Source organism: Balaenoptera physalus, assembly GCF_965194825.1.
Source record: "Balaenoptera physalus genome assembly, chromosome: 6".
NCBI classification, from domain to species: Eukaryota; Metazoa; Chordata; class Mammalia; order Artiodactyla; family Balaenopteridae; genus Balaenoptera; species Balaenoptera physalus.
The window spans coordinates 129,731,072-129,755,422 of NC_138885.1; the positions used below are offsets into that span (position 1 = coordinate 129,731,072).

At 43.3% G+C, this 24,351-nt stretch overlaps 1 protein-coding gene across 11 annotated transcripts in view; it reads right to left on the reverse strand.

The window, feature by feature from the left end:
* The window catches only part of SP110 (SP110 nuclear body protein), a 55,483-nt gene that overhangs the window by 20,553 nt on the left and 10,579 nt on the right, over nt 1-24,351 (reverse strand). For 10 of the 11 annotated variants that reach the window (XR_014265095.1, XR_014265096.1, XR_014265097.1 and 7 more), the window contains exons 7-16: nt 22,612-22,680; nt 20,501-20,650; nt 18,640-18,726; nt 17,518-17,571; nt 14,728-14,793; nt 13,073-13,222; nt 10,455-10,523; nt 1,545-1,643; nt 941-1,083; nt 526-570 (exon numbers count right to left, since the gene is read on the reverse strand). Coding sequence is in view for 8 of the 11 variants with exons in the window: in XM_082466429.1 (XP_082322555.1) it covers nt 526-570; nt 941-1,083; nt 1,545-1,643; nt 10,455-10,523; nt 13,073-13,222; nt 14,728-14,793; nt 17,518-17,571; nt 18,640-18,726; nt 20,501-20,650; nt 22,612-22,680 (932 nt within the window). In the remaining 3 variants the exon portion in view is untranslated. The remainder of the gene's footprint in view (nt 1-525; nt 571-940; nt 1,084-1,544; nt 1,644-10,454; nt 10,524-13,072; nt 13,223-14,727; nt 14,794-17,517; nt 17,572-18,639; nt 18,727-20,500; nt 20,651-22,611; nt 22,681-24,351) is intronic. The other variant, XM_082466428.1, reaches the window with a different exon arrangement.

The following is a 24,351-nucleotide window of genomic DNA, read 5'->3' on the forward strand; positions in this document are numbered from 1 at the left end:
GAGGAGCAGCGGGTACGGCCAATGGATGACTGCCATTTTCACCTGGAGGGAGGCTGTGCAGAGACAAAGCTCAGTTCAAACACATTATTCCATTCTGGTGCTACCGGTAATGAGCATGTTGGATTGAGGAATACTTGGAGTTCAATCAACGATGATCTTCTTATTCTTTCTTATACCGTTCTTGTCTATTTCAATACCGTATCTACTTTTCAATCTAGGGCACGCTATTTCTGACGTCTTTTGTTGGTAATCATCCAAATATACAGATCTTTTCCTAAAACACATGCTTTTGTCCTAATCTTTAATTTAAAGAGTTATTTGCTTCCCCATCTTAAAATTAACTCTGAAAATAATGGTGGCACGTACATGTACCAGTGTGCTAAAGCAGTTGTCATGAAGATGCAGTGCTGAAATGGGAAGGTGACTTGAGGCTGGGAAAGTCGAGAACTCCCAGGCAAGCCTTGGGACACAGAAAGTTGGCAACATGACGACTGAGAATGTGGTAGAGATTCACCTGCTATTTACCTCTCTCTTGAGACTTCTTCTTGGAGGACAGAGCAAAAGTCCTTTCTGAAAGAGAGGATGGGTCAGTGAATGGGGTTGTTCTGGAGGTTCTTCTCTAGTAAATATCCAAGTTTCCACTTCCTAATGAAACAAGACAGGTGTCTCTGTCTTCATCTAGTTTCCTTCCAGCCCATCCCCTCTGATACCACCAGGCTAAGCTTCTTGCATCCCTCCTTGCATTTAAAGTTCCCCACCATTAGCACCAATCTATGTTCCTAAATTTCTCACCCACAATGTTTCTCTAAGATCGTTTAGCTCTTTCTCAATCATGCTGTGGAATCCTAATGGGAATTTCTTCACCCTTCTGTTATTGAAATTCCACTCATCCTTCAAGGAATTAAACTCATCACCTATGTGTCCCTTGTTATTACAATACCTCCAGCAGCTGTTCTAGGGTCTTTCCTCTGCAAAGCACACTCCGCTTCCAGTTCTTTGATTGTTTGCGTTTTCCTTCAATTTCAAATTCTCTTGGTGTGAACCAAAGTCCCTTCTCGTTCTGAATACACTTCTCTGAGGAGCCTGTAAGGTAAAGACAGCCCATTCCTGGATCCACTTCCATCCTCTGTGAATTCACCCTAAACCTCCAACCCCCTACTTGTGATTCTCCACCTTTCTGGGTCCAGAGACTCCCTGTGAGGTGGCAGCAGTAGCAGGGGACTCTGATTCCTCCTCTCTCAGGTTGAAGGAAGCCCTAAAACCTGCCCGACTGGTGAAGGATTGGGACAGAATTTGCCTTTTATGTGGCAAGGACAGGTGTCACAGGGTCCATGGATGACTTCCATGTGGGAGGGGAGTGGCCTGGTCATCAGATGTACCATGACATTGAAAAGGTTGAAAATTCCTTCTTAAAAAGCACTGCTTTTTCTGCAGCCTAGCTTGCAGGATCCATGTCCTGAACAACGACACACGTGGATATTTTCTTCCCTTCTAGTGATTCCTTCATCTAGGGTTTCCAAAGAGCAGAAGATCAAGGAACTCACCTTGTTTCATTTTCTCCTTATATAAAATCCCCTTTGCCTCACCACAGGTCACAGGAAGTTCAGGAGAGTGAAAATCCAGAGTTTCATCTTTGGGTTTTCCTGAAAGTAGAAAAGAACGGATTAGCGTTCCTCAGTCTTCATTCTGTCTCCCTCATGAATTTTCCATGAATTCTAATAATAGTAGTAATGACAATAATAACATGAACGGCAGTAGGGAGCATCCTCTGGTTAATTTACAGGAAGTCTTCCGTTTTGAGTAGCAGATTAGATATGTGAACAGAGGGGTCTCTAATAAACAAAACTACCCCCGCCAACACTACATCAAATAAAATAATTTAATAAAACATACTGTGCTTCTTCAGTGAATGTGTTTAAATTCACAAACTCATTGACTATCACCTGAAGTTCCTTTATTCCATAAGCATCCTGTTTATCCCTCTGTGCTGATGGGAGTTGCCTATGCAAAATATTTCTTTGCATTCATGTAGCTGGAGAAAATTTCTCCGTCTATGATTTTATTGCCTGATTCAAACCAAGATGGGGGTGAGTGAGGCAGTTAGCACCGAAGGGATAGTGTTAGTCTTCATCGTTTGCTGTCCCTTTTCATTTGATTGTTCCCCTGCGTCTTCCTCTATGAGTAAAAGAAAACCCTGGAGAGCTCTAGACTAGTTTGCACATTGCCTATGGAGGGATTTGGCAACTCACAGCCCCTGAGTAGGGATCTGGGGTTCTGATTTAGGAGAAGGAATTGTAAAAGGGTTAACATAAACATCAGCAATTCCTGCTTCCCCTCCCCCCAGCCTCGTTGGGGGTGAATTCATTAGAGACAGACCGCAGGAGCTGCTTCTTGGGGACGAGGGGAAAGGGCTCTCCACGGCTGATGTGCAGTTATTCAGGATGTTGCATCTGCAATGAGGCTAGGAGAATATCTAGTCCAACTTTCTCCCTGGCCTCAAACACTTACTGAAAGATCCAAAGGAAAATGTATGAAAAAGCAAGATCATCGTTGGAAAAAAACCCAACAGAGCAGCATCAGTGGCAAAGAAACCATTAGTTACTTTGGAAAGATACGAACTAGCTAGAGTCAGATGAGACAGGAGAAATGAGGGGATGGTTGCTTCCAACAGAACCCAGAGGATGCCCAGTCTTGGGGGAGAAGGGACTGTAGCAAGGTAGGTAGGAATGAGGGGGTGGGAAGACCTTTGTTCCAACAGCTGGCCGGTGCTCTTGCATGGAGTGGCCACCTGCAACACTGGTCCCCAGAGTCTGCCCACTAAATATGACCCAGTGGATGAGAGCATGACACTGGGAGCCAGACTGGGTGGGCTTGTAATCCTGGCTCTGCAATTTACTAGCAAGTTTACATAAGTGTGCGCTGACGTCATCAAAGCTGAGTGGGGCATTTGCACTACAGGTTCCTAGCTTGGGTGACAAGGCAGAATCACAGGTAACTTTGAGCCACTATGACAAATCCTGAGAGGGATTAGTATGGCAACAGGGACCTTCCATAGTTGTCTGTGTCACCAAATTATCTTCCCTAACTCCATACGGTAAGTACAGGTGCAGTGAACACAGACATCCCGGACATGCCCACAAGCAGATGCGGTAGCAGTGGGAGGCTTTGGGAGCTCTGGGAAGCAAGCCAGCGTGCAGAGTCGTGGGCACAGGCAGTGCCCCCTTCTTTACCTGGTCCAGGCAGCTCACCGAGTCAGGACGGACCTTGTGTCCCAAGTACTTCCGAAGCCACCACTCCGCCCCTCCGGGAGGGAGAGAGCTTTCTTATAGGAATGCAAGAGATTTCTGTGCATTAATTTTTTTTTTAAACATCTTTATTGGAGTATAATTGCTTTACAATGGTGTGTTAGTTTCTGCTTTATAACAAAATGAATCAGTTATACATATACATATGTTCCCATATCTCTTCCCTCTTGCGTCTCCCTCCCTCCCGCCCTCCCTATCCCACCCCTCTAGGTGGTCACAAAGCACCGAGCTGATCTCCCTGTGCTATGCGGCTGCTTCCCACTAGCTATCTATTTTACATTTGGTAGCGTCTATATGTCCATGCCACTCTCTCACTTTGTCCCAGTTTACCCTTCCCCTTCCCCATATCCTCAAGTCCATTCTCTAGTAGGTCTGCGTCTTTATTCCCGTCTTGCCACTAGGTTCTTCATGACCATTTTTTTTCTTCCTCAGATTCCATATACATGTGTTAGCATACGGTATTTGTTTTTCTCTTTCTGACTTACTTCACTCTGTATGACAGACTCTAGGTCCATCCACCTCACTACAAATAACTCAATTTCATTTTTTTTATGGCTGAGTAATATTCCATTGTATGTATGTGCCACATCTTCTTTATCCATTCATCTGTCGATGGACATTTAGGTTGCTTCCATGTCCTGGCTATTGTAAATAGTGCTGCAATGAACATTGTGGTACATGACTCTTTTTGAATTACGGTTTCCTCAGGGTATATGCCCAGTAGTGGGAGTGCTGTGTTGTGTGGTAGTTCTATTTTTAGTTTTTTAAGGAACCTCCATACTGTTCTCCATAGTGGCTGTATCAATCTACATTCCCACCAACAGTGCAAGAGGGTTCCCTTTTCTCCACACTCTCTCTATCATTTATTGTTTGTAGATTTTTTGATGATGGCCATTCTGACCGGTGTGAGGTGATACCTCATTGTAGTTTTGATTTGCATTTCTCTAATGATTAGTGATGTTGAGCATCCTTTCATGTGTTTGTTGGCAATCTGTATATCTTCTTTGGAGAAATGTCTATTTAGTTCTTCTGCCCATTTTTGGATTGGGTTGTTTGTTTTTTTAATATTGAGCTGCATGAGCTGCTTGTAAATTTTGGAGATTAATCCTTTGTCAGTTGCTTCATTTGCAAATATTTTCTGCCATTCTGAGGGTTGTCTTTTTGTCTTGTTTATGGTTTCCTTTGCTGTGCAAAAGCTTTCAAGTTTCATTAGGTCCCATTTGTTTATTTTTGTTTTTATTTCCATTTCTCTAGGAAGTGGGTCAAAAAGGATCTTGCTGTGATTTATGTCCTAGAGTGTTCTGCCTATGTTTTCCTCTAAGAGTTTGATGGTGTCTGGCCTTACATTTAGGTCTTAATCCATTTTGAGTTTATTTTTGTGTATGGTGTTAGGGAGTGTTCTAATTTCATTCTTTTACATGTAGCTGTCCAGTTTTCCCAGCACCACTTACTGAAGAGGCTGTCTTTTCTCCACTGTATATTCTTGCCTCCTTTATAAAAGATAAGGTGACCATATGTGCGTGGGTTTATCTCTGGGCTTTCTATCCTGTTCCATTGATCTATATTTCTGCTTTTGTGCCAGTACCATACTGTCTTGATTACTGTAGCTTTGTAGTATAGTCTGAAGTCAGGGAGCCTGATTCCTCCAGCTCCGTTTTTCTTTCTCAAGATTGCTTTGGCTATTCGGGGTCTTTTGTGTTACCATACAAATTGTGAGATTTTTGTTCCAGTTCTGTGAAAAATGCCATGGGTAGTTTGATAGGGATTGCATTGAATCGGTAGATTGCTCTGGGTAGTAGTCATTGTCACAATGTTGATTCTTCCAATCCAAGATCATGGTATATCTCTCCATCTATTTGTATCATCTTTAATTTCTTTCATCAGTGTCTTATAATATTCTGCATACGGGTCTTTTGTCTCCTTAGGTAGGTTTATTCCTAGATATTTTATTCTTTTTGTTGCAATGGTAAATGGGAGTGTTTCCTTAATTTCTCTTTCAGATTTTTCATCATTAGTGTATAGGAATGCAAGAGATTTCTGTTCATCAGTTTTGTATCCTGCTACTTTACCAGATTCATTGATTAGTTCTAGTAGTTTTCTGGTAACATCTTTAGGATTCTCTATGTATAGTATCATGTCATCTGCAAACAGCGCAGCTTTACTTCCTCTTTTCCGATTTGTATTCCTTTTATTTCTTTTTCTTCTCTGATTGCTGTGGCTAAAACTTCCAAAACTATGTTGAATAACAGTGGTGAGAGTGGGCAACCTTGTCTTGTTCCTGATCTTAGTGGAAATGGTTTCAGTTTTTCACCATTGAGGACGATGTTGGCTGTGGGTTTGTCATATATGACCTTTATTATGTTGAGGTAAGTTCCCTCTATGCCTACTTTCTGGAGGGTTTTTATCATAAATCGGTGTTGAATTTTGTTGAAAGCTTTCTCTGCATCTATTGAGATGATCATATGGTTTTTCTCCTTCAGTTTGTTAATATGGTGTATCACATTGATTGATTTGCCTATATTGAAGAATCCTTGCATTCCTGGGATAAACCCCACTTGTTCATGGTGTATGATCCTTTTAATGGGCTGTTGGATTCTGTTTGCTAGTATTTTGTTGAGGATTTTTGCATCTATGTTCATCAGTGATATTGGCCAAAAAACCCCAAAGTTAGCAGAAGGAAAGAAATCATAAAGATCAGATCAGAAATAAATGAAAAAGAAATGAAGGAAACAATAGCAAAGATCAATAAAACTAAAAGCTGGTTCTTTGAGAAGATAAACAAAATTGATAAACCATTAGCCAGACTCATCAAGAAAAAAAGGGAGAACACTCAGATCAATAGAATTAGAAATGAAAAAGGAGAAGTAACAACTGACACTGAAGAAATACAAAGGATCACAAGAGATTACTACAAGCAACTATATGCCAATAAAATGGACAACCTCAAAGAAATGGACAAATTCTTAGAAATGCTCAACCTTCCGAGACTGAACCAGGAAGAAATAGAAAATATGAACAGACCAATCACAAGCACTGAAATTGAAACTGTGATTAAAAATCTTCCAACACACAAAAGCCCAGGACCAGATGGCTTCACAGGCGAATTCTATCAAACATTTAGAGAAGAGCTAACACCTACCCTTCTCAAACTCTTCCAAAATATAGCAGAGGGAGGAACACTCCCCAACTCATTCTACGAGGCCACCATCACCCTGATACTGAAACCAAACAAAGATGTCACAAAGGGAGGCAGCTTTCTGATCTGCTCCTGATGATCCTGCATTTGGCTCCATCTCACCCCTCATCTCAGTAAACAAGCCTCTAAGGATGGAAGCCTGAGGGTGAGGCCTGTGTGGAGCTCTCCCGCGTCTATTAGGTCACTGCTAGTAAATGTGAGCAAACTCAGGAAGTCTGCTAGAAGTAAGCAATTAAAGAACAAAGGGAGGGACTTCCCTGGCGGTCCAGTGGTTAAGACTTCATGCTTCCAATGCATGGGGCCCGGGTGCGATCCCTGGTGGGGGAACTAAGATCCCACATGCTGCACGGCGGGGGTGGGGGAAGAACAAAGGGAGTTCATAGAGATGAAAAGCCTGATGGAGGAAATGAAAAGAACAAGGAAGAGTAGAATGGAAAAAAACCCAGTGAGGGATTGGGAAGACGAATTACAGGGATTCTTACAGAACATAGAGAAAAGGCACAAGGTGAAACTGTGCCTGGAAAGACACGGCCTGGGGAGAAGTCCGGAGCTCTATGATTTGTACACAAGGGGCCTGGGCGGGGGATGGAGTGGCTGGAGGAGAAACGCTAGTTAAGGGAACAGTAAAAGCAGCACACACACTCTATTGTTTATTTTCACTACAACCTGTAACAAAAGGAAGGCAATGGCAATGATCCTCATTTTATAGATGGGGGACTCAGGTGCAGATTTGAAGAGAGAATTCCTGGTGGTCACCACACTGTGTGAGATGCAGCTAGCACTGGAATCCAGACGTGCCGGCCCCTAGTCTCGTGCTCTTTCCGTGCCATCAGAAACACCGCAACGGGCTTCCCTGGTGGCGCAGTGGTTGGGAATCTGCCTGCCAATGCAGGGGACACGGGTTCGAGCCCTGGTCTGGGAAGATCCCACATGCCACGGAGCAACTGGGCCCGTGAGCCACAACTGCTGAGCCTGCGTGTCTGGAGCCATGCTCCGCAACAAGAGAGGCCGCGATAGTGAGAGGCCCGCGCACCGCGATGAAGAGTGGCCCCCGCTTGCTGCAACTAGAGAAAGCCCTCGCACAGAAACGAAGACCCAACACAGCCAAAAATAAATAAATAAAAAAAAATAAATTAAAGTAACTTTCATCTTAAAAAAAAAAAAAAGAAACACCGCAACAAGACTCCACATCATATGATGGATAACAGCACAGAGATACTCAGAAGTCACAGCCAGGGTGGAGGTGCTAAGGAGACAGGAAAAGCTGATGCAGATGGAGAGCTGTCAGCGTTTGCCTGGACTCTTTGCTTCCTACTTGTGTTTCCTAAAAGCACCAGGAGGTTTTGTGGTTTTTTTTTTTTTTTTTTTTCAGTGTAAAGGACAAAGGACTTGGGATTAAAACACCTAGGTTGATTTTAGCTCATGGAAGTCTTTTATGCTCTAATTGAATCTGGAAAATGAACCGAAAAATACCTCTTCGAGGATTAAATGGCAAAATGTGGAACAAAGTGCTTTGCCAACTGTAAAGTGATGTACACACGTATATATTGTTGGCAGGGCCTCTGCATATGGTAGTGTGGGATGTGCACTGAGCAAGGATTTCCCCTTTAAGGTGGGAGGGTGGGGAACTCCTAGTCACATCAGAGCCGTAATCCATTTGCACACTTCCTACGTTCTTCCAGCAGAGGGCAGCAAAGGGCCTGGTCTCAAGAATCAGCTCTGACAGACGTAGGTCAAGTGTATGGTGGAAGGGGCACTTTTTCAATTTCATGAAGTTCACTGTATGCGTCAGTGGACGCCCTGATATTGGTGTTCATACTTGCTGAGAAAGAATGAATAATGTATTGATTTGACAGCTATTTAAGCACAAACCGCAAGGCACAGAGGAGACATGAGCAATGAGCAAGATGGCCCCATGTTCTGACCTCATTTGCGTTTCGCTCAGTGAACAGGATGTACACAGACAGTCGATTACACTTGTGATAAAACAGAAACAGACTCACAGTCTTAGAGAACGAACTTATGGTTACCAGGGGGGAAGGGTCGGGGGGAGGGATAGTTCGGGAGTTTGGGATTGACATTAACACGCTGCTATATTTAAAATGGATAACCTAGAGACTGTCATACAGAGTGAAGTAAGTCAGAGAGAGAAAAACAAATACCGCATGCTAACACATATATATGGAATATAAAAAAAAAAAAAGGTTCTGAGGAACATAGGGGCAGGACAGGAATAAGGACGCAGACGTAGAGAATGGACCTGAGGACAGGGGCAGGGGGAAGGGTAAGCTGGGACGAAGTGAGAGAGTGGCATGAACATATATACACTACCAAATGTAAAATAGATAGCTAGTGGAAAGCAGCCGCATAGCACAGGGAGATCAGCTCGGTGCTTTGTGACCACCTGGGGGGTGGGATAGGGAGGGTGGGAGAGAGACGCAAGAAGGAGGGGACATGGGGATATATGTATATGTATAGCTGATTCACTTTGTTATACAGCAGAAGCTAACACACCATTGTAAAGCAATTATACTCCAATAAAGATGTTAAAATAAATAAATAAATAAAAATAAAATGGATAACCAACAAGAACCTACTGTATAGAACAGGGAACTCTGCTCAATATTATGTAACAACCTAAATGAGAAAAAAATTTGAAAAAGAATAGATACATGTATATGTATAACTGACTGAATCACTTTGCTGTACAATAGAAATTAACACAACATTGTAAGCCAACTATACTTCAATAAAATAAATTTTAAAAAAAAGAGATCTGATGCTATCAGAAACAAATGATACCTGTGACAAGTGCCACCAAGAAAAAAATACCCTGCCTGCTGGGTCAGAGAAGGCTTTGTTCAAGGTGAGCCCGAGGCTGCGTAACAAAGGAGGAAGGAGGGTGAGGGGGCTGGCTTTGGGGACGGAGCGTGTGAAGGAGGGAGGAGACAGACTGAGCAGGCCCTGAGCAGGATGGAGGGTGAAGTGCTCATGACAAAGTGGCGATGCTCAGGGAAATCAGGCTGCTGGCGACGCCTGGGGCTCTGGGTAGGGATCGGAATATGTGTGTGGATTATGTTCTATTTCTTGACCTGGGTGCTGGGTACATGTGGGCTTTTCCTTTGTGTTCATTCCCGAAGCTGTGCACTATGTACACGCATTTTTCCACAAGCACGGGGCACCAGTGCTCCTCAAGATGCCGGCCTGCGATGAGACAGGAATTTGACCAGAATAGAAATCAACGCGCTGCTGTTTCCACTGGGGTCTTGCTATGAAACCAGTGTGCTCAGAGTCACAGCTGATTTACAAGCTCCTGATTTTTGCAGACCTGAGGCGAGCAGGCTTGTAGATGTCACCAGTCTGTGGGCCCCAGCTTGGGTAGCACCTGTTATACTTCAGTAATAAGTTAATGGGGAAAAAAGGCCAGTGTGGCAGGCGTCTATAGAGGGAAGGGGGAGTGACAAGAGATAATGCCCAAGAAGTATGTAATAAAAGCAGAGGGAGGGACGTCCCCGTTGGCACAGTGGATAAGACACCACGCTCCCAATGCAGGGGGCCCATGTTCGATCCTTGGTCAGGGAACTAGATCCCACATTCATGCCACAACTAGTAGCACTCGTGCCACAACTAAGGAGCCCGCAAGCTGCAACTAAGGAACCCGCCTGCTGTAACTAACACCCAGCGCAACCAAATAAATGAATAAATAAATATTTTAAAAATATGGCGATTCTTTAAAACAAAAAGGAGAGGGAAAATGAATTCAAGGAGAGGAGGAGGAGGGGGAGGATGAGGAGGAGGGAGAGGAGGATTGTGTCCCCAAGAGACACAGCAGAGCGCAGAGGGGCAGAAGCAACTGGGTGTTCACCCCAGAGACCAGGCCTGCACCCCTGACCACCACAGCAGGCCAGGGCCCCGGGGAGCCTGAGGGCGAGGCCTGCCTCTCACTTACTTACCCTTAATGCGAATATTTCTCTGACAACTTGTTGTTGCACTTGAACGGACATCTTTTATCCTTTTCTTTTCTAAAAGGAAAACAATTAATAGTCATTTATAACTGGAAACATAGATTTACGTGCTTTATACGTCACTCTCTCAAAGTAATTTTTTCTGTCTTTCTACCAGTTTGGAGAGCAAGAGAGACAGGAGTCCTTATGAAAGAAAAATTATAGCATTGACCAAAAAAAAATACAGCAAGCTCAAGGTAATAGATGGGAAGGTTAAAAGTATTACAGAAGCCAAATTTTCACAAATTAATATATATTAATATAACATATAACAATATATTATATATATATATATATATATACACTTAATACAAACACTAGAAGTAAATAAAGGATGTAGCCTTATAAATATTACATAGAAAGGGCTTTTTAAGGCAGAAGTACAGGGCATAAAGCAGTGATTCTCAATGATGGGTGATTTTGCCCCCAGAGGATATTTGGAAATGTTAGGAAATCTTTTTGCCAGCCAGCCTGGGAGGTGGGCGCTACCGCCGTCTGATGGGTGGACGCCAGGGGTGCTGCTGAACGTGTCACAATGCATAGCACAGCCTCTGCAACCAAGAATTAACCGGCCCCAAATAACAACAGTGCAAAAGTTGAGAAACTCTGACATAAACCATACTGGAAAAAATAAACTGATGCGCCTATATCTAAATATTAAATACTCTTGGGAATTCCCTGGCGGTCCAGTGGTTAGAAATCCACGCTTTCACTGCCGTGGGCCCAGGTTCAATCCCTGGTCCGGGAACTAAGATCCCACAAGCCACACAGCATGGCCAAAAAAAACCAAAAACCAAACCAAACCAAAAAAATCTAAACCCTCCACAGCCAAAAACTTCTCAAGTAAGTTAAAAGACAAAAACAAAATAAGAAAATTGCAGCAACAAGGGGTTAATCTCCCAAACTGATTAAACAACAAAAAAAGAAGAGTCATATATAAAAATAGGCAAATATGAATAGGGGACCTTCAAAAGAAAACATTCTGAAGAAAAATTTATTTAAAAAACAGGCATCTTAGTAAATATAGGCTAGATAATGCTGTAGTCATTTATGATCCTCCTAAATCTCAGTGGTGTATTATAGGTGTCAGCAAACTACGGCCCAAGGGCCAAGTCAACCCAATGCCTGTTTTTTCTTTTTTAATGTATTTATTTTTGGCTGCTTTGGGTCTTTGTTGCTGTGCGTGGGCTTCCTCTGGTTGTGGTGAGCAGGGGCTACTCTCCATTGCGGTGCATGGGCTTCTCATTGCAGTGGCTTCTCTTGTTGCAGGGCACGGGCTCTAGGCACGCGGGCTTCAGTAGTTGTGGCATGTGGGCTTCAATAGTTGTGGCTCAGGGGCTCTAGAGCACAGGCTCAGTAGTTGTGGTGCACGGGCTTAGTAGCTCTGCCGCATGTGGATCTTCCCAGGCCAGGGCTTGAACCCGTGTCCCCTGCATTGGCAGGTGGATTCTTAACCACTGTGCCACCAGGGAGGCCCCCAATGCCCGTTTTGGTATTAACATTTTATTAGAGCACAGCCAGGCCCACTTGCTTATATTTTTGTCTCTGCTGCTTTCACGCTACAATGACAGTGTTGAATAGTTGCAGTAGAGACTTTATGGCCAGCAAAGCCTAAATTATTCACTCTCTGGCCCTTTTTAGAAAAAGTTCTTCAAGTTTTGGCTTGGAAGTAGCCCTCTCACTTCCATCCACGTTTCTTTGGCCAAGTCACGAGGCCATTCCTGAGTCCACAGGGCAGGGGGGTGTGTGACCTTCTGAGATGTTGGTGAGCAGTACTGCGACCTTCGAAAGCGTATTTAACCACTCACAGAGCACAAAGAAATTCCAAGGAAAACACTGGCGGACCATCACTCTTGGCCTCTATGTTCGGCAAACAGAAAAGTCTTGTTATTTCTGGTGTTCGTGAAGATGTAGGGAAGAGGGTGTCCACACTGCATTCATGGGGGTCTAAACTGGCAACAATTTGATCATCATTGTGGGATTAGTTTATTTTATTATTTTATTTTATTTTACTTTCTTGGCCTTGACGCTTGTGGGATTTTATTTCCCCGACCACGGACTGAACCCGGGCCCTCGGGAGTGAGAGCACAGAATCCTAACCACTGGACCGCCAGGGAATTCCCAGTATGGGATAATTTTAAATATGCAGACCCACTGACCAATCTACTTCACTTCCAGAAATAAACCATTAAGAAATAAGACAGAGAATGTGTCCACTTCGAAGTCTGATGCCACTCCCGTCACTGGATCGGCCCGAATCAGAGAGGAACCCCCAGACTCCATGGAGGGGAGGTGGCTCTGCTGATAGAAATGTGAACAGTAGACCCAGGGGAGTGGGGATGGGTTCTGCAGGGCACAGCTGAGGCGACCTGCACCCTGAGAACACGGTTACCTCTCCCAACAGCCACCCCCAGACCAAGAGATTCTTGCTCTGTCTTCACGCCCATTCGTCCGCCCCCTCCCTCCTTCTACTAGTAACTTTACGCCACTGCGTCACCCCGTGTCTGCTCCACGGGAGCCCCTCCCACACTGAGCATTCAGGTGACAAATTCCATCACCAGCCTTACTCTCTGGTGCAGGCTTTTGGGCACGTTCAGCCCTTGCTTTCTGGGCCTGTGTCATGACCTTCGAACTTCTGGTTGAGCCGTCCTTCCTTTCAGTCACCTGGTCCACCCCTTGCAGCATCTCCTGGGTTCTGCGTCCAGGTAAGGCTGACCCTGGGCCAAAGAGCGATTTGCGAAGAGTTTTACTTGGGGTCCCAGTGGCCCTCCTCCTCCCCGAATCTTCTCACACTCCGAGTCCCCCCACTTTGAGACCTCTGTACCCACTGCCTCACTTTCACCTTGCTATTTCTCCATAGTTACTCCTCTCTTCTCTTGTGGGTATCTTTCTTTCTCCCCCAAACTCCTGTTTCTCTTTTCCCCCTTCATCTTCTCTTTCTGACTATTCATTACTTGTGTATCAGTGAGAATCTAAGCTCCATGAGGGTAGAGACTTTTCTGTTTTGCTCACTGCTGAGTCCTCAGAACCTAGGACCTGTGCCAGCACACCCCTCAGCTCAATTCATCTCTGCGGAATGAATGTGTAACAGGCAGCATATTTTAGAAAATATTCAGATTATGTATTTTTCACCCTTATAAATTGTAATGTCCAGGGTTCCCTAATCATTAAATCAATAAATTTCGGGGAAGGGGCAGATGCTGGCTAGATCTGAGAAGAAACCGCTCAGCTGAGGCCGTTTTGGAGATGCTACACTAAATCTTGAAACACAAATTTGTTGAGAGTGGAAGAGATTTCTTTGCTTCAAAAATTACCTTTATATACCCACAGGAGAAGCTTAGAGGTCTGAGTGTCAAGTTTTCCTAGAAGTCGCTGGTGGAGAGAACTCAGCATATGACAAGGAGACAGTGGCGCTGGGGACTGAGAGAAAGTGACAAGAGGAGGAGAAGGGCGATCAAGGAGGTCCTAGTCCCCTCCCAGGTCAAACCCCAAGATTGAGGGGTGTTGGAAACAAACAGAAAAATTTGGGGAATGTCCAAAGCAGTGGAACGCATGTCACGATTCATGTTTGGGGGCTGACAGGAGATTCCCTCTCAGGGTGCTGCATTCAAGGGCTGGAAATCCAAGGGAATCCCCACCAACTGGCACACCTTGAACTAAAGCAAAAAGAAGGAGAAAGGAGAGGGGAAGGCGAAGAGGAAGAGAACGCAGAGGAGAAGGAGAAAAGGTGATGAGCACAAAAAGGAATAAAGCAGAGGATCCAGAAAAAGGCAGAGTTATGTACATTTTTGTTTCTTGTACTGCAAAAAACATGATTTTCATGCATGGAGTCAATGCATGCTAAGCATCGCTTCAGGTGGTTTTGAACACTCAGTGACAACAAATCTAACTCCAGTTTGGGACTGGGAGTCCGAATCCTGCCTGCACATTCAGGTTTGCTTTGTCTAGTCTTCCTGGCTCTGAACTTGCACTGGACACAGTCCTAATCTCAAAACTGACAGATGCCTCCTGTTCACCTCCACCCCATTCCTTCCCAATGATAAGAGAAAAGAAGCCTGTTGGAATCAACATGGTTCTCCTTTTGTGAGGAGGAGCCTTTGATGGGATGACCTAGGGGTCGAGATGGGGCTGGCTGTGCTCTAGTGACACCCGGGTGGCCGTGTGGCTGGAGAGGAACCCTGATGAATACCAAGGGAATGTCGACTTCACCCTTCTTGCTTACCTCTTGGGAGACTTTTCTTCTGTCTCTTTTTTGAACTTGACCAGCTATGTATTTTTCTCTTCCTTCCTAAAACAGAAAAGAAAATCATCTCCTATGGCTATATATATTGATCTACAAGCTTGAAACATCAATACTTTTTACGTAAAATTTTTTCTATCTTCCCATCACTTCAGGGAGGCAAGAAAACCAGGAGACCTATGTGAAGAAAGTACTAGGAAATGAAAAAGGATTGAATAAAGAAGTAATAGAAGGACTTCCCTGGTGTCGCAGTGGTTGAGAATCCGCCTGCCGGTGCGGGGGACACGGGTTCGAGCCCTGGTCCGGGAAGATCCTACATGCCACGGAGCAACTGAGCCCGTGTGCCACAACTACTGGAGCCTGCGTGCCTAGAGCCCATGTGCCGCAACAAGAGAAGCCACCGCAATGAGAAGCCCATGCACCGCAACAAAGAGTAGCCCCCGCTCAACACAACTAGAGAAAGCCCACACGCAGCAATGAAGACCCAATGCAGCCATAAATAAATAAAATAAATAAATAAATAATAAATAAAAAAAAAGAAGTAATAGAGATATACTAAATTATTAACATTAAAATATATCATTTTCTAATTAATAACCAGTTTTTTCAAGACTAGAAGAAAATATAGAGAGAGATTGTTATAAGCCATAGATATAAAAGATCTTCTTAGCCAAAGAAGGAAGGTCCTTAGCCAAGGACCCAAATTGTAAACGTAAAAGATGAACAAATTTGACTGCTTAAAAAATTTAAATGCACATACTTCAAAAAACATCCACACAATATTAAAACAAAAAAGGGGAAAATTGCAATATATGTAACATTAGGGGGTTACTGCCCTTAATAGATAAAGCAAAAGATGAATAGTACACTAGGAAAGTGGGCAAAAAGCATAAATTGGAAGTGCTGTAAGAGGAAATACAAATGACACATTTATTTTAAAAGTGTCTTTTTTTAAAGTTTTTTTTTATGTGGACCATTTTTTTAACGTCTTTGTTCAATTTGTTACAATATTGCTTCTGTTTTATGTTTTAGGGTTTTTTTTGCCCCGAGGCATGTGGGATCTTAGCTCCCCGACAAGGGATCGAACCTGCACCCCCTGCACTGGAAAGCAAAGTCTTAACCACTGGACTGCCAAGGACGTCACTAAAAAGCATCTTTAGACCACCAATAATCCCCTGACAATGCATTGTTTAGTTTTAATTATACCCAAACTTTTAAAAAGTTTTATCATGTCTGGGTTGATGAGGATGTAGTTAATGGACACTCGTGTGTTATTAAAGGAAATGTAAACAAATACATTTTCTGGAGAACAGTTTGGTAACAAATATGAAATTTAAGATATACAGACTCTAACCAAGTAATCTCGCATTTAGAAATTAATTCTGAGGAAATTATTGGACAAGTGTGCAAAGATACCAACACACACAATATGATTTCTATTTTCAGATAACAATTGGATATAGCCTAACTTACTACCAACAGGTTATTATTGAAACAAATTGTTAATCACACAATAATGAAAAAAGTGTTTAAAAGTGTTTATAGGATAGACTATGTAGTATGAGCATGTATATATATACATAAAGAATGTATAGATATAAAGAATACATATATATGAGAATGTATGTGTTTTTGTAAGGTATAAAAATAAGGTGGGGGAAGGAGATTAAATAGGTATTTAAATTCCTGATTAATAACTTTCTGTACTGTTTGCAGATTTTATGAGGAACATTGTATCGGGCAGGGCAGGAGAGGCTACGCTGCAGTACAAGCAAAAGCAGATCTTGGTGGCTTAACGTGCAACAGTGTATTTCTCTGTCATGCAGAGTTCTCTGCAGGACGTGGAGGGGGTCTCCAGGGCAGCTGTCCGCTATGAGTGGTGCTGACATCCACACTGCTTGGCCTTTTGCGACCTCCCTCTTCCACACGCTTCCACAATCAGGGGAAGAAAGTGTGAAGAGCTAAGCAGTATCTCGTGCGTTTTGACTCAGGAGTGACACCCATCTCACCAGCTCCTCGGTCAGAACTAGTATCATGGCGCTGTCTCCTGCAAGGAGCTGGGAAATGCAGCTTTCCGAGCGTCTGGGAAGGGGAGGAGAACCGGAAATAGTGGAGAGTGATAGCACCGCCCACCACACAGTGTGCAGGGCTGGTTGTTCCTCTTTCTCCGTTCTTTCCTTTTCCTTAGTAGTAAAGCTGCTGATTTCGAGCTGGATACTTGTCCTTCTAAAATAAAGACTGCATTACCCAGCCTCCTTTGCAGTCAGGTGTGACCATGTAACTCGTCCTGGCAGTGAAATGGTAACAGAATTACTAAATGCAACATACAGATAGTGTCCTTCGGGGGAGGAGGCATGCCTCTCCTTGACCTTGCCTCTTTCCTTTGGATGGAATGCACACTTGCTGGCTGGACCCCAGTGAAGGGGATACTGCATGCTGAGGCTGAGGGAGCAACAGCCAGAATGAGCTGCGTATGGCACCAGCCCTGACCACCTACTTCTGTACGAGAGAGAAATAAGCTCTCTAATTTCAGCCACTATTTTTGGGGGGATGATGCGGTTTTCTGTCACACACAGCAAGCTAATTTCAAAGGCTACAGCATATTGCTTTTATAGTGTGAAAAAATTTCTATGTTGAAAAAAGCACACATCTGTAAAAAAGCACACATCTTTTTCTGGCTTAGATGTCTTTTGTAGCCCGAAGGGCATAAAAACCAATAAAAATAATATCAAACCCACGCTAATAGAGACCAAATAAGTTCTTTACACTTACGTTTTTCCCCAGGAGATTTTCCCAAAGGCAGTTTGCTTCCCTTATCCATGGGATCTAGAAGGTATGAGAAAGAAAGTGATTTTTAAATAAGCAATCTTTACGTTTTGTGACCACATTCATTTCAGACAATACTGAGTTGGTAAAGCTTTGACAGTATTGTTTCTATCCCTTTCATTATAAAGGAGGATGATGGCTCCTGAAGAGGGTTCTAGGGACCAAGATGCTAGTCCTGTGCCAGCCAGCCTTTATCCACAGGATCTTGGGAAAACCCATTAATCCTTTACATCTCAAATTTGAATAAATCATTCAACTTTCTCCAAAGGTGGTCGTGAAAATAAAATATATTATTCAGGATAAAATTAGAAATATACATTGTATGAGTCAGTGTAATGCAGGAAAAACTTGTTAAAAATGATAGTTTGTATTTTAATACGGTCAAATGTAGTTCATTCTTTCTGACAATAATGGGACATCTGTCATTTGAAAGTCACATTTGTTCTGTGGGAGTTCTGTGAAGATGTGACACAGTGACTGAATTACCAGCAAACAGAAGAATGCTCTGCTTTTCTTTTCGCTCCGAGGATAACAGTAACAATGTGAGTAACAGTAGCCACGGTGAGGAGTGAATTAACGTGCACCATTTGTCCAGCGTTTGCCCACAACAATGTCAGAAGCTCGGGCTCAGTCATAGTATTACATTTGTGTTTATGATCAGCTGTTCTCATTTCAATTTTCACAGAAAGGTCATGTGAGAAACATGGAGATTGGGATCTTAGGAAAAACCTGGATGGCTTGGCACTGCAATAAAGTACCATGAATATACTTAGAGCATGAATACTTGGCAGTGGTAAGTTGCCCCAGAATTGGTTCTTGGGGGTGAAAAAAACTTACGCTTTTTATGTATAAAGCACAAATAAATATATCCAGTACAGAAATGGATATATAGTATACTTGTGGTATTGAAATATCCTGGGGGGTAGGGTTCATGATTAGAAAAAAATATCTAAATGGGCTCCCTGGAGCAGTGATAATGAAAAAATGGCTGAGAAACTCTGACTCAGAGTAAAACAGCTCTAAGTTTGGGTTCCTGATGACCATACTGAGAGACTTGCAATCCCTCACCTTTACCGTGGGTGAGTCTTGGTGGTGTGCTGGGTGGCTCCTGGGGTCTCTTTCCTTCATTCATCTCTGAAGTGCCATCACTGACCTCTGAAAAAAGAAGCAACATTCATCTTATATCTCAGTAAATGCCCTCTGGAAAGTCCCTGCAGAATCTCCCAGAGACCCAGGAAGGACCTTGCACACTCTGGGGCTGAAGGCTGGAGGTTCCTGTCCTGATGAGACCCTGCGACTACCTCCTGAGAATAATTCTACCGCTGGTCCTGTCTGCCACTCAGGCGAGGAGTAGAGCAAGGCTGGTCAGCAGTGGTCCCTCCACTAATGGAATGTCCAGTGGGGGGCAGTCATCTGAGCCCCTGGACCAGAGGTTTCGGGGAGTCCCGGCAACACTTTCAGGAGATCTTCAAGGTCAGAATTGTTTTTATAATTAGATGTTCTTTGCCTTTTTTTGCTATGTTGACTTTTGCACAGATGAAGCAAGAGCCAAGGCAGGTAAAAATGCTGGTGCCTCAGTACAAATCAAAGCAATGTCCCCAAACCTTAGAAGGTGACATTGCATTCTTCACTACCACTTACTCAACATGGAAAAAAAAAGCCAGTTTCATTTAAGAATGTTCTTGATGAAACAGTTAAAATTATTAATTTAATTAAATTTCTACCCTTAAGGACACATCTTTTTAATAGCATATGTAAAAAACTGGGTAGAACATGTAAAGCAGTTTGCTGCATCTTGAAGTACCATGTTGTCTCAAGACTAATACCCAAGTGATTGTTTGAGATGCAAGCTCCCTGTAAAATTAAGTGAACCAAAATTTTCTAATTGTTTATGATATTATAAAATCTGGCATGAGTAGAAGATCCACTCAAAACACAAGATAGCATAAGACATTTTATTACAACAGAGTATATGGTCTCAGACTCTATGTTACACCTAACCTTTAACAAACTATCCCTTGTTGAGTTTTTGTGTAGTATCAAAAGTGAATATCCACAGATATCTCAAAAGACTGTTAAAATACTCCACCTTTTTCAGCTACAGATCTGTGTGAGGCTGATTTTCTTCCTATGCTTCAACCAAAGCAACAAATCACAACTGACTGAATACAGAAGCAGGGATAAGAGCCCAGCTGTCCTTGATGGTGGAGGTGGGGGAGCGGGGAATAGGTAAAGGAGATTAAGAGGTATTGGGCTGGCCAAAAAGTTTGTTCGGGTTTCCTGTAAGATGTTAAGGAAATACCTGAACAAACTTTTTGGCCAACCCGAAACAAACATCCAGTTATAAAATAAATAAGCTATGGGGATATAATATCCAACATAAGAAATAAGGTCAATTATATTGTAATAACCTTGTATGGGGACAGATTCTTACTAGACTTATTGTGGTAATCATTTCACGGTGTATGCAAATGTCAAACCACTATATAGTGTACCTGAAATTAACATAATACTGTACATCAAACATATTTCAATTAAAAAAAAAGAAAAAAATTTCAAAAGAACCTTTAAAAATAGAAAGCAATTGTTAACAAGATATAGATTGATGCTATTAAAAATGTTCCCTCTCAGCTTTCAATATAATACAATGAAGATATATACAAAAATATTAAGGAAGCACATGGAAAAGATAGTGAAAAAATGTTTTTTTTTTTTTGAAGAATGCAGCCATCTTTGATTAAGGTAGACGTTAAAGAGATTTGCAAAAATGTACAATGATACCACTCACCTAATTTTTTTATTTGAAAAATATATTTATTTTTCATAAAAATATGTTATTTATGGTAATAGGTAATTGGTTGATTGTGGGCTGCAGGAGAGACCCTCCCACGCTGAGCATTCAGATGACAAATTCCATCACCAGCCTTACCCTCTGGTGCAGGCGTTTGGGCACATTCTGTCCTTCTCTTTTTTGCTCTTGTCGTGACCTTTGTGTTCCTGGTTGAGTCGTCCTCCCTGTGAGTCACCTGCTCTGCCACTTGGAGCGTCTTTTGGGTTCCATGCCCAGGTAAGGCTGCCCCTGGCCAAACAGTGATCTGTGAGTAGTTTTCATAGGGGTCCCAGTGGCCCTCCTCCTCCAACAGTGACCTCCTTCTCACACTTCCAGCCCCCTCACTTTGAGATCTCTATACCCCTGTGCCTCACTTTTCTCCTGCGATTTCTCTGTAATTATATATTTTTTCTTGTGTACACCTTTCTTTCCCCCTCCCCCGCCCCCAGACTCACCATCTGCTCTCGCTCTCTGTGCAACCTTTTGAAATCAATCAGATAAATTTGGGGGAATCCCAGAGCACTGGGGCTGATTTCCTGTTTCCTGGCTTGAGACCCCTGCTGCCAGAAAGTGCCACATCCAAGTAAACATGGCCAGATGGTCTGTTGCAGCAGAGGAGGAGTCTTGTAAAGCACTTTTCCAGGTTCCCTAGGGCCTGTGTGTGATACAGGAGACAGGAGAGATCCAGGGGTCCCTGGTGCCTCTAGTAGGGAAAGTGCGAGGTATCAAAGAATTGAGAGGCAGGGGCCCTGCAATGGGGAGTGAGGCTGGGACCTACAGGATTTGCAGTGCCAGGAGGTGAGGGGGGTGGGTGATAGCGTTAGGGTTCTCGTCTCCTTTTATTCTGCCAATGAATTTTATATTTGTATCTTTGGACCAGATTTTGTATTGAGTGTGCCAAATTGGCATGCTGTGGGGAAATTAAGTTTCCTTGATTTCTCGGTGCTTCTGTAAAAAGCCCGAGCCTCCTGAGACACAAAAGTGTATACAGTATAAAGATAGGGGATGTTTGCTTTCACTTCCCGTAGAATTATTTCACTTTTCATATACCATAGAAAATAAATCTGTAGCTAGTTAATTGCTGTTTAATCCAAAAAGGTAATAAAACTTCTCATCTCCTGACATGGCCAAAGGGTTACAGCCAGGGCTAGGTTCCTAGGTTAAGTGCCAAAGTACCAGGGATACTGGAGCACTCTATCCCTAGGTATTTACATGTCAAAGGGGATGAAGCCCAGAACTTGGACCCATCTTTAGTAAAAGCTGGAGACACCTGGGGTTTCTCTGCCTCTTGGAAAGAGGCATTTAAATTCTCCCAAATTAGGGTGAGGACCTGGATCTTTTCAGTCTTATCGCAAAGCAGCAAAAAAATTTTTTTCTCTTTTCAGGAGGAGAGCATGGCTGTCCTTGTCCTGTATGTAAACAGGGCAGAAAATCCATCATTCTTTCTCCTGTGTCTATAGGGTATAATCTGCCACTCACACAGAAAGATTTCATCAGCTCTCTTCTCGAGCCTGTGGGTCTGCGTGTGGGGGAAAAATGCTGCCGTGTTGAGCTGGTTGTGAACATCAATAAAGAATTCTTTTCCCTGACCCAGGTGCTTTGTGTTTCTGCAATATTCATATATATGAAGAACATCACTCTGCAAGAGGGGGTAATATCTCAGAGCCTCACAGTACTTGACAAAGCACATACCTGGCACACGTGCATAGAAGGTTAGCACAAATGTAGAAACGAGCAGGTCAAAAATTGAATTCTAAAAATTTCCTCCCAATATATTTGCATCCTTTCTCAGCAACGGCATCACCATTCACCCAGCCATTTAAGCCAGAAATTGAAGAGCAAGGCTTGATTGCTCTCTCTCATCCTCAGCTTCCAGTTTACCAAGTCTTATCAACTCTACCTTCAACTGATCTTGAGTAGACCCTCTTCTTCTATCTCCGCTGCCAGATCTGAATCCAGGCTACTATCAACTCCCATGGCACCTGCCCCACCAAGGGGTTGCCCTCTTTCCATTCTCTTCTATTTCCAATTCATTCTTTATGTAACACCAATATTGGTCTCGCCATTTAAAATTGGATCATGTCACTTCACTGATTAGATCTCTTCAGCGGCTCCCCATTGCCTTTAGAATAAAATCCCACCTACCACATGTTGGCCGACAAGGCTGAACTGTCTCTAGCCTCCAGCCCCCTCTGGTGCTCTCATCTTACCTCTCGGGAGGCTCTTCTTCTGGCGTCTCTTCTTTGAGGTTAACCAGATATTTCTTTTTCTCTTCTTTCCTACAAAGAAAAGATACAGATCATCTTTTATTAGCTACAAACATTGATCTACTAACCTCATATGTCAACAATTTTTAGCTTTAACTTTGGGTCCTCAAACCACAGCGGCCAGGAGGTCATTGGTGACCTTAGGTGATGCTGAAATTCTAAAGTGGCAGGGGAGAGAGAGAAGTGAAGAAATGGAGACAATAAGTTTAGGTAACTCATTTCTAGAAGTTTGGTTGTGAAACGGAGGGGAGAGCTATGGAGGCTGCTGAAGTGAGATGAGGATCAAGAGAAAGTTCCTTTTATGAACTGTTATAGGCTTGGGCATTGGCTGAATGAATGTCCTTGTGAGAGGGAGATGCTGAATTCTCAGGGAAGAGAAGGGACCATGGATACTGTCAGAAGAGGTGGAAGGATTGCTTTGGAGAAAAAGAAGGAACTGAAAAGGAGAGGAAAGATGCAGTTGGGGTTTGCAGGGTGGGAGCAGGAAGTGACGGAACTCCCATCTGATTTTTTCTAGGAAACAGGAGGAAAGGTCATCTGTTATGCAAAAAAGGGGGCAGTGAGGCATCAGAGGTTTGAAAAAAATTGCTCAAGGTTTGAAAGGAAGTGGAGCTGTGATGCCGTGTGGAGGGGTCATTTGTGCTGGAATCATGAAGACACAGTGGGTACGCACTGCTCAGCTGTGTGCCTCTCCCCAGCAGTGCCTGATTTCAAATGCGGGAAGTGTGTGGGAAGCAGACAATAGTTTCCTCGAACATCTGCCAGAGAGTTCTAGGAAAAGACAGAGAGGCAAGACAGGTGAAGATAGCAGAAGATCACTGAAACGATGGATCTTCAACTCTGAACTGGTAAGAAGGGTCATGAAAGAAATGCAGATGATGGATTGGAGAAGAGAAAGGCCAGTGGACTGGTCACCCAAATGAGATTGAAGGACAGCTGCAGAGGAAACAAATTGTAAGGAAGAAATCAGGGAGGGATATTTTTGAATTCATGTCTATAGATTGGGCTGAGAAGGAGAGATCAGAAGTTAGAACAATAGTTATAGAAGGAGCAAATTTCAAGCACTAAGTGTCAAAAAAAAAAAAAAAAAAAAAAGGAAATCTCATATTAACTGTTGGGAAGTTGAGCCAGGTTTAAATGATGAAAAGGCCTGTGGATCACCTTTGGGTTCGGGAGGGCAAGAATGGGTGGGGAGAAAAGGTCACTGGAAATAAGCAGAAGAAGGATTTGAGAGGTCAGAATATTGGATGGGTCTGTTATCTACATGTACCTTGAAGATGTCCCGGATGATGGCAGGACTTGAAGTGACAGAAAGACTCTAAGTCAGCCTTGAGCTCTTCCAGGGAGCAGTGGGGAAGTCAACAGATGATAGTGATGAAAAGGGAGAGAGCATTTCACTTGAATGGCTAAGCCTCAAAGGAGGGGATGGGGAGCAAGGGGCCGGGTGGGGCAGTGTGTAGCAAGGGGTGGCATCAAACCTGCCTTCAGCCACGGGGTGAGCGGCAGCAGAAAATATGCGGCCTTGTCTTAAGAGGAAGCAGAGTCCTCTTGGGGAACCAACTTTCAGTTAAAGAGGGAAGTGCGACTAACCCTATAAGAAGCTGTGTGTGTGGGAGACCTCGATGATTTCAGAACAAACAATTCCGATGGGTGCATATTTCAATAGCCCTAAGTGCCTTCTCG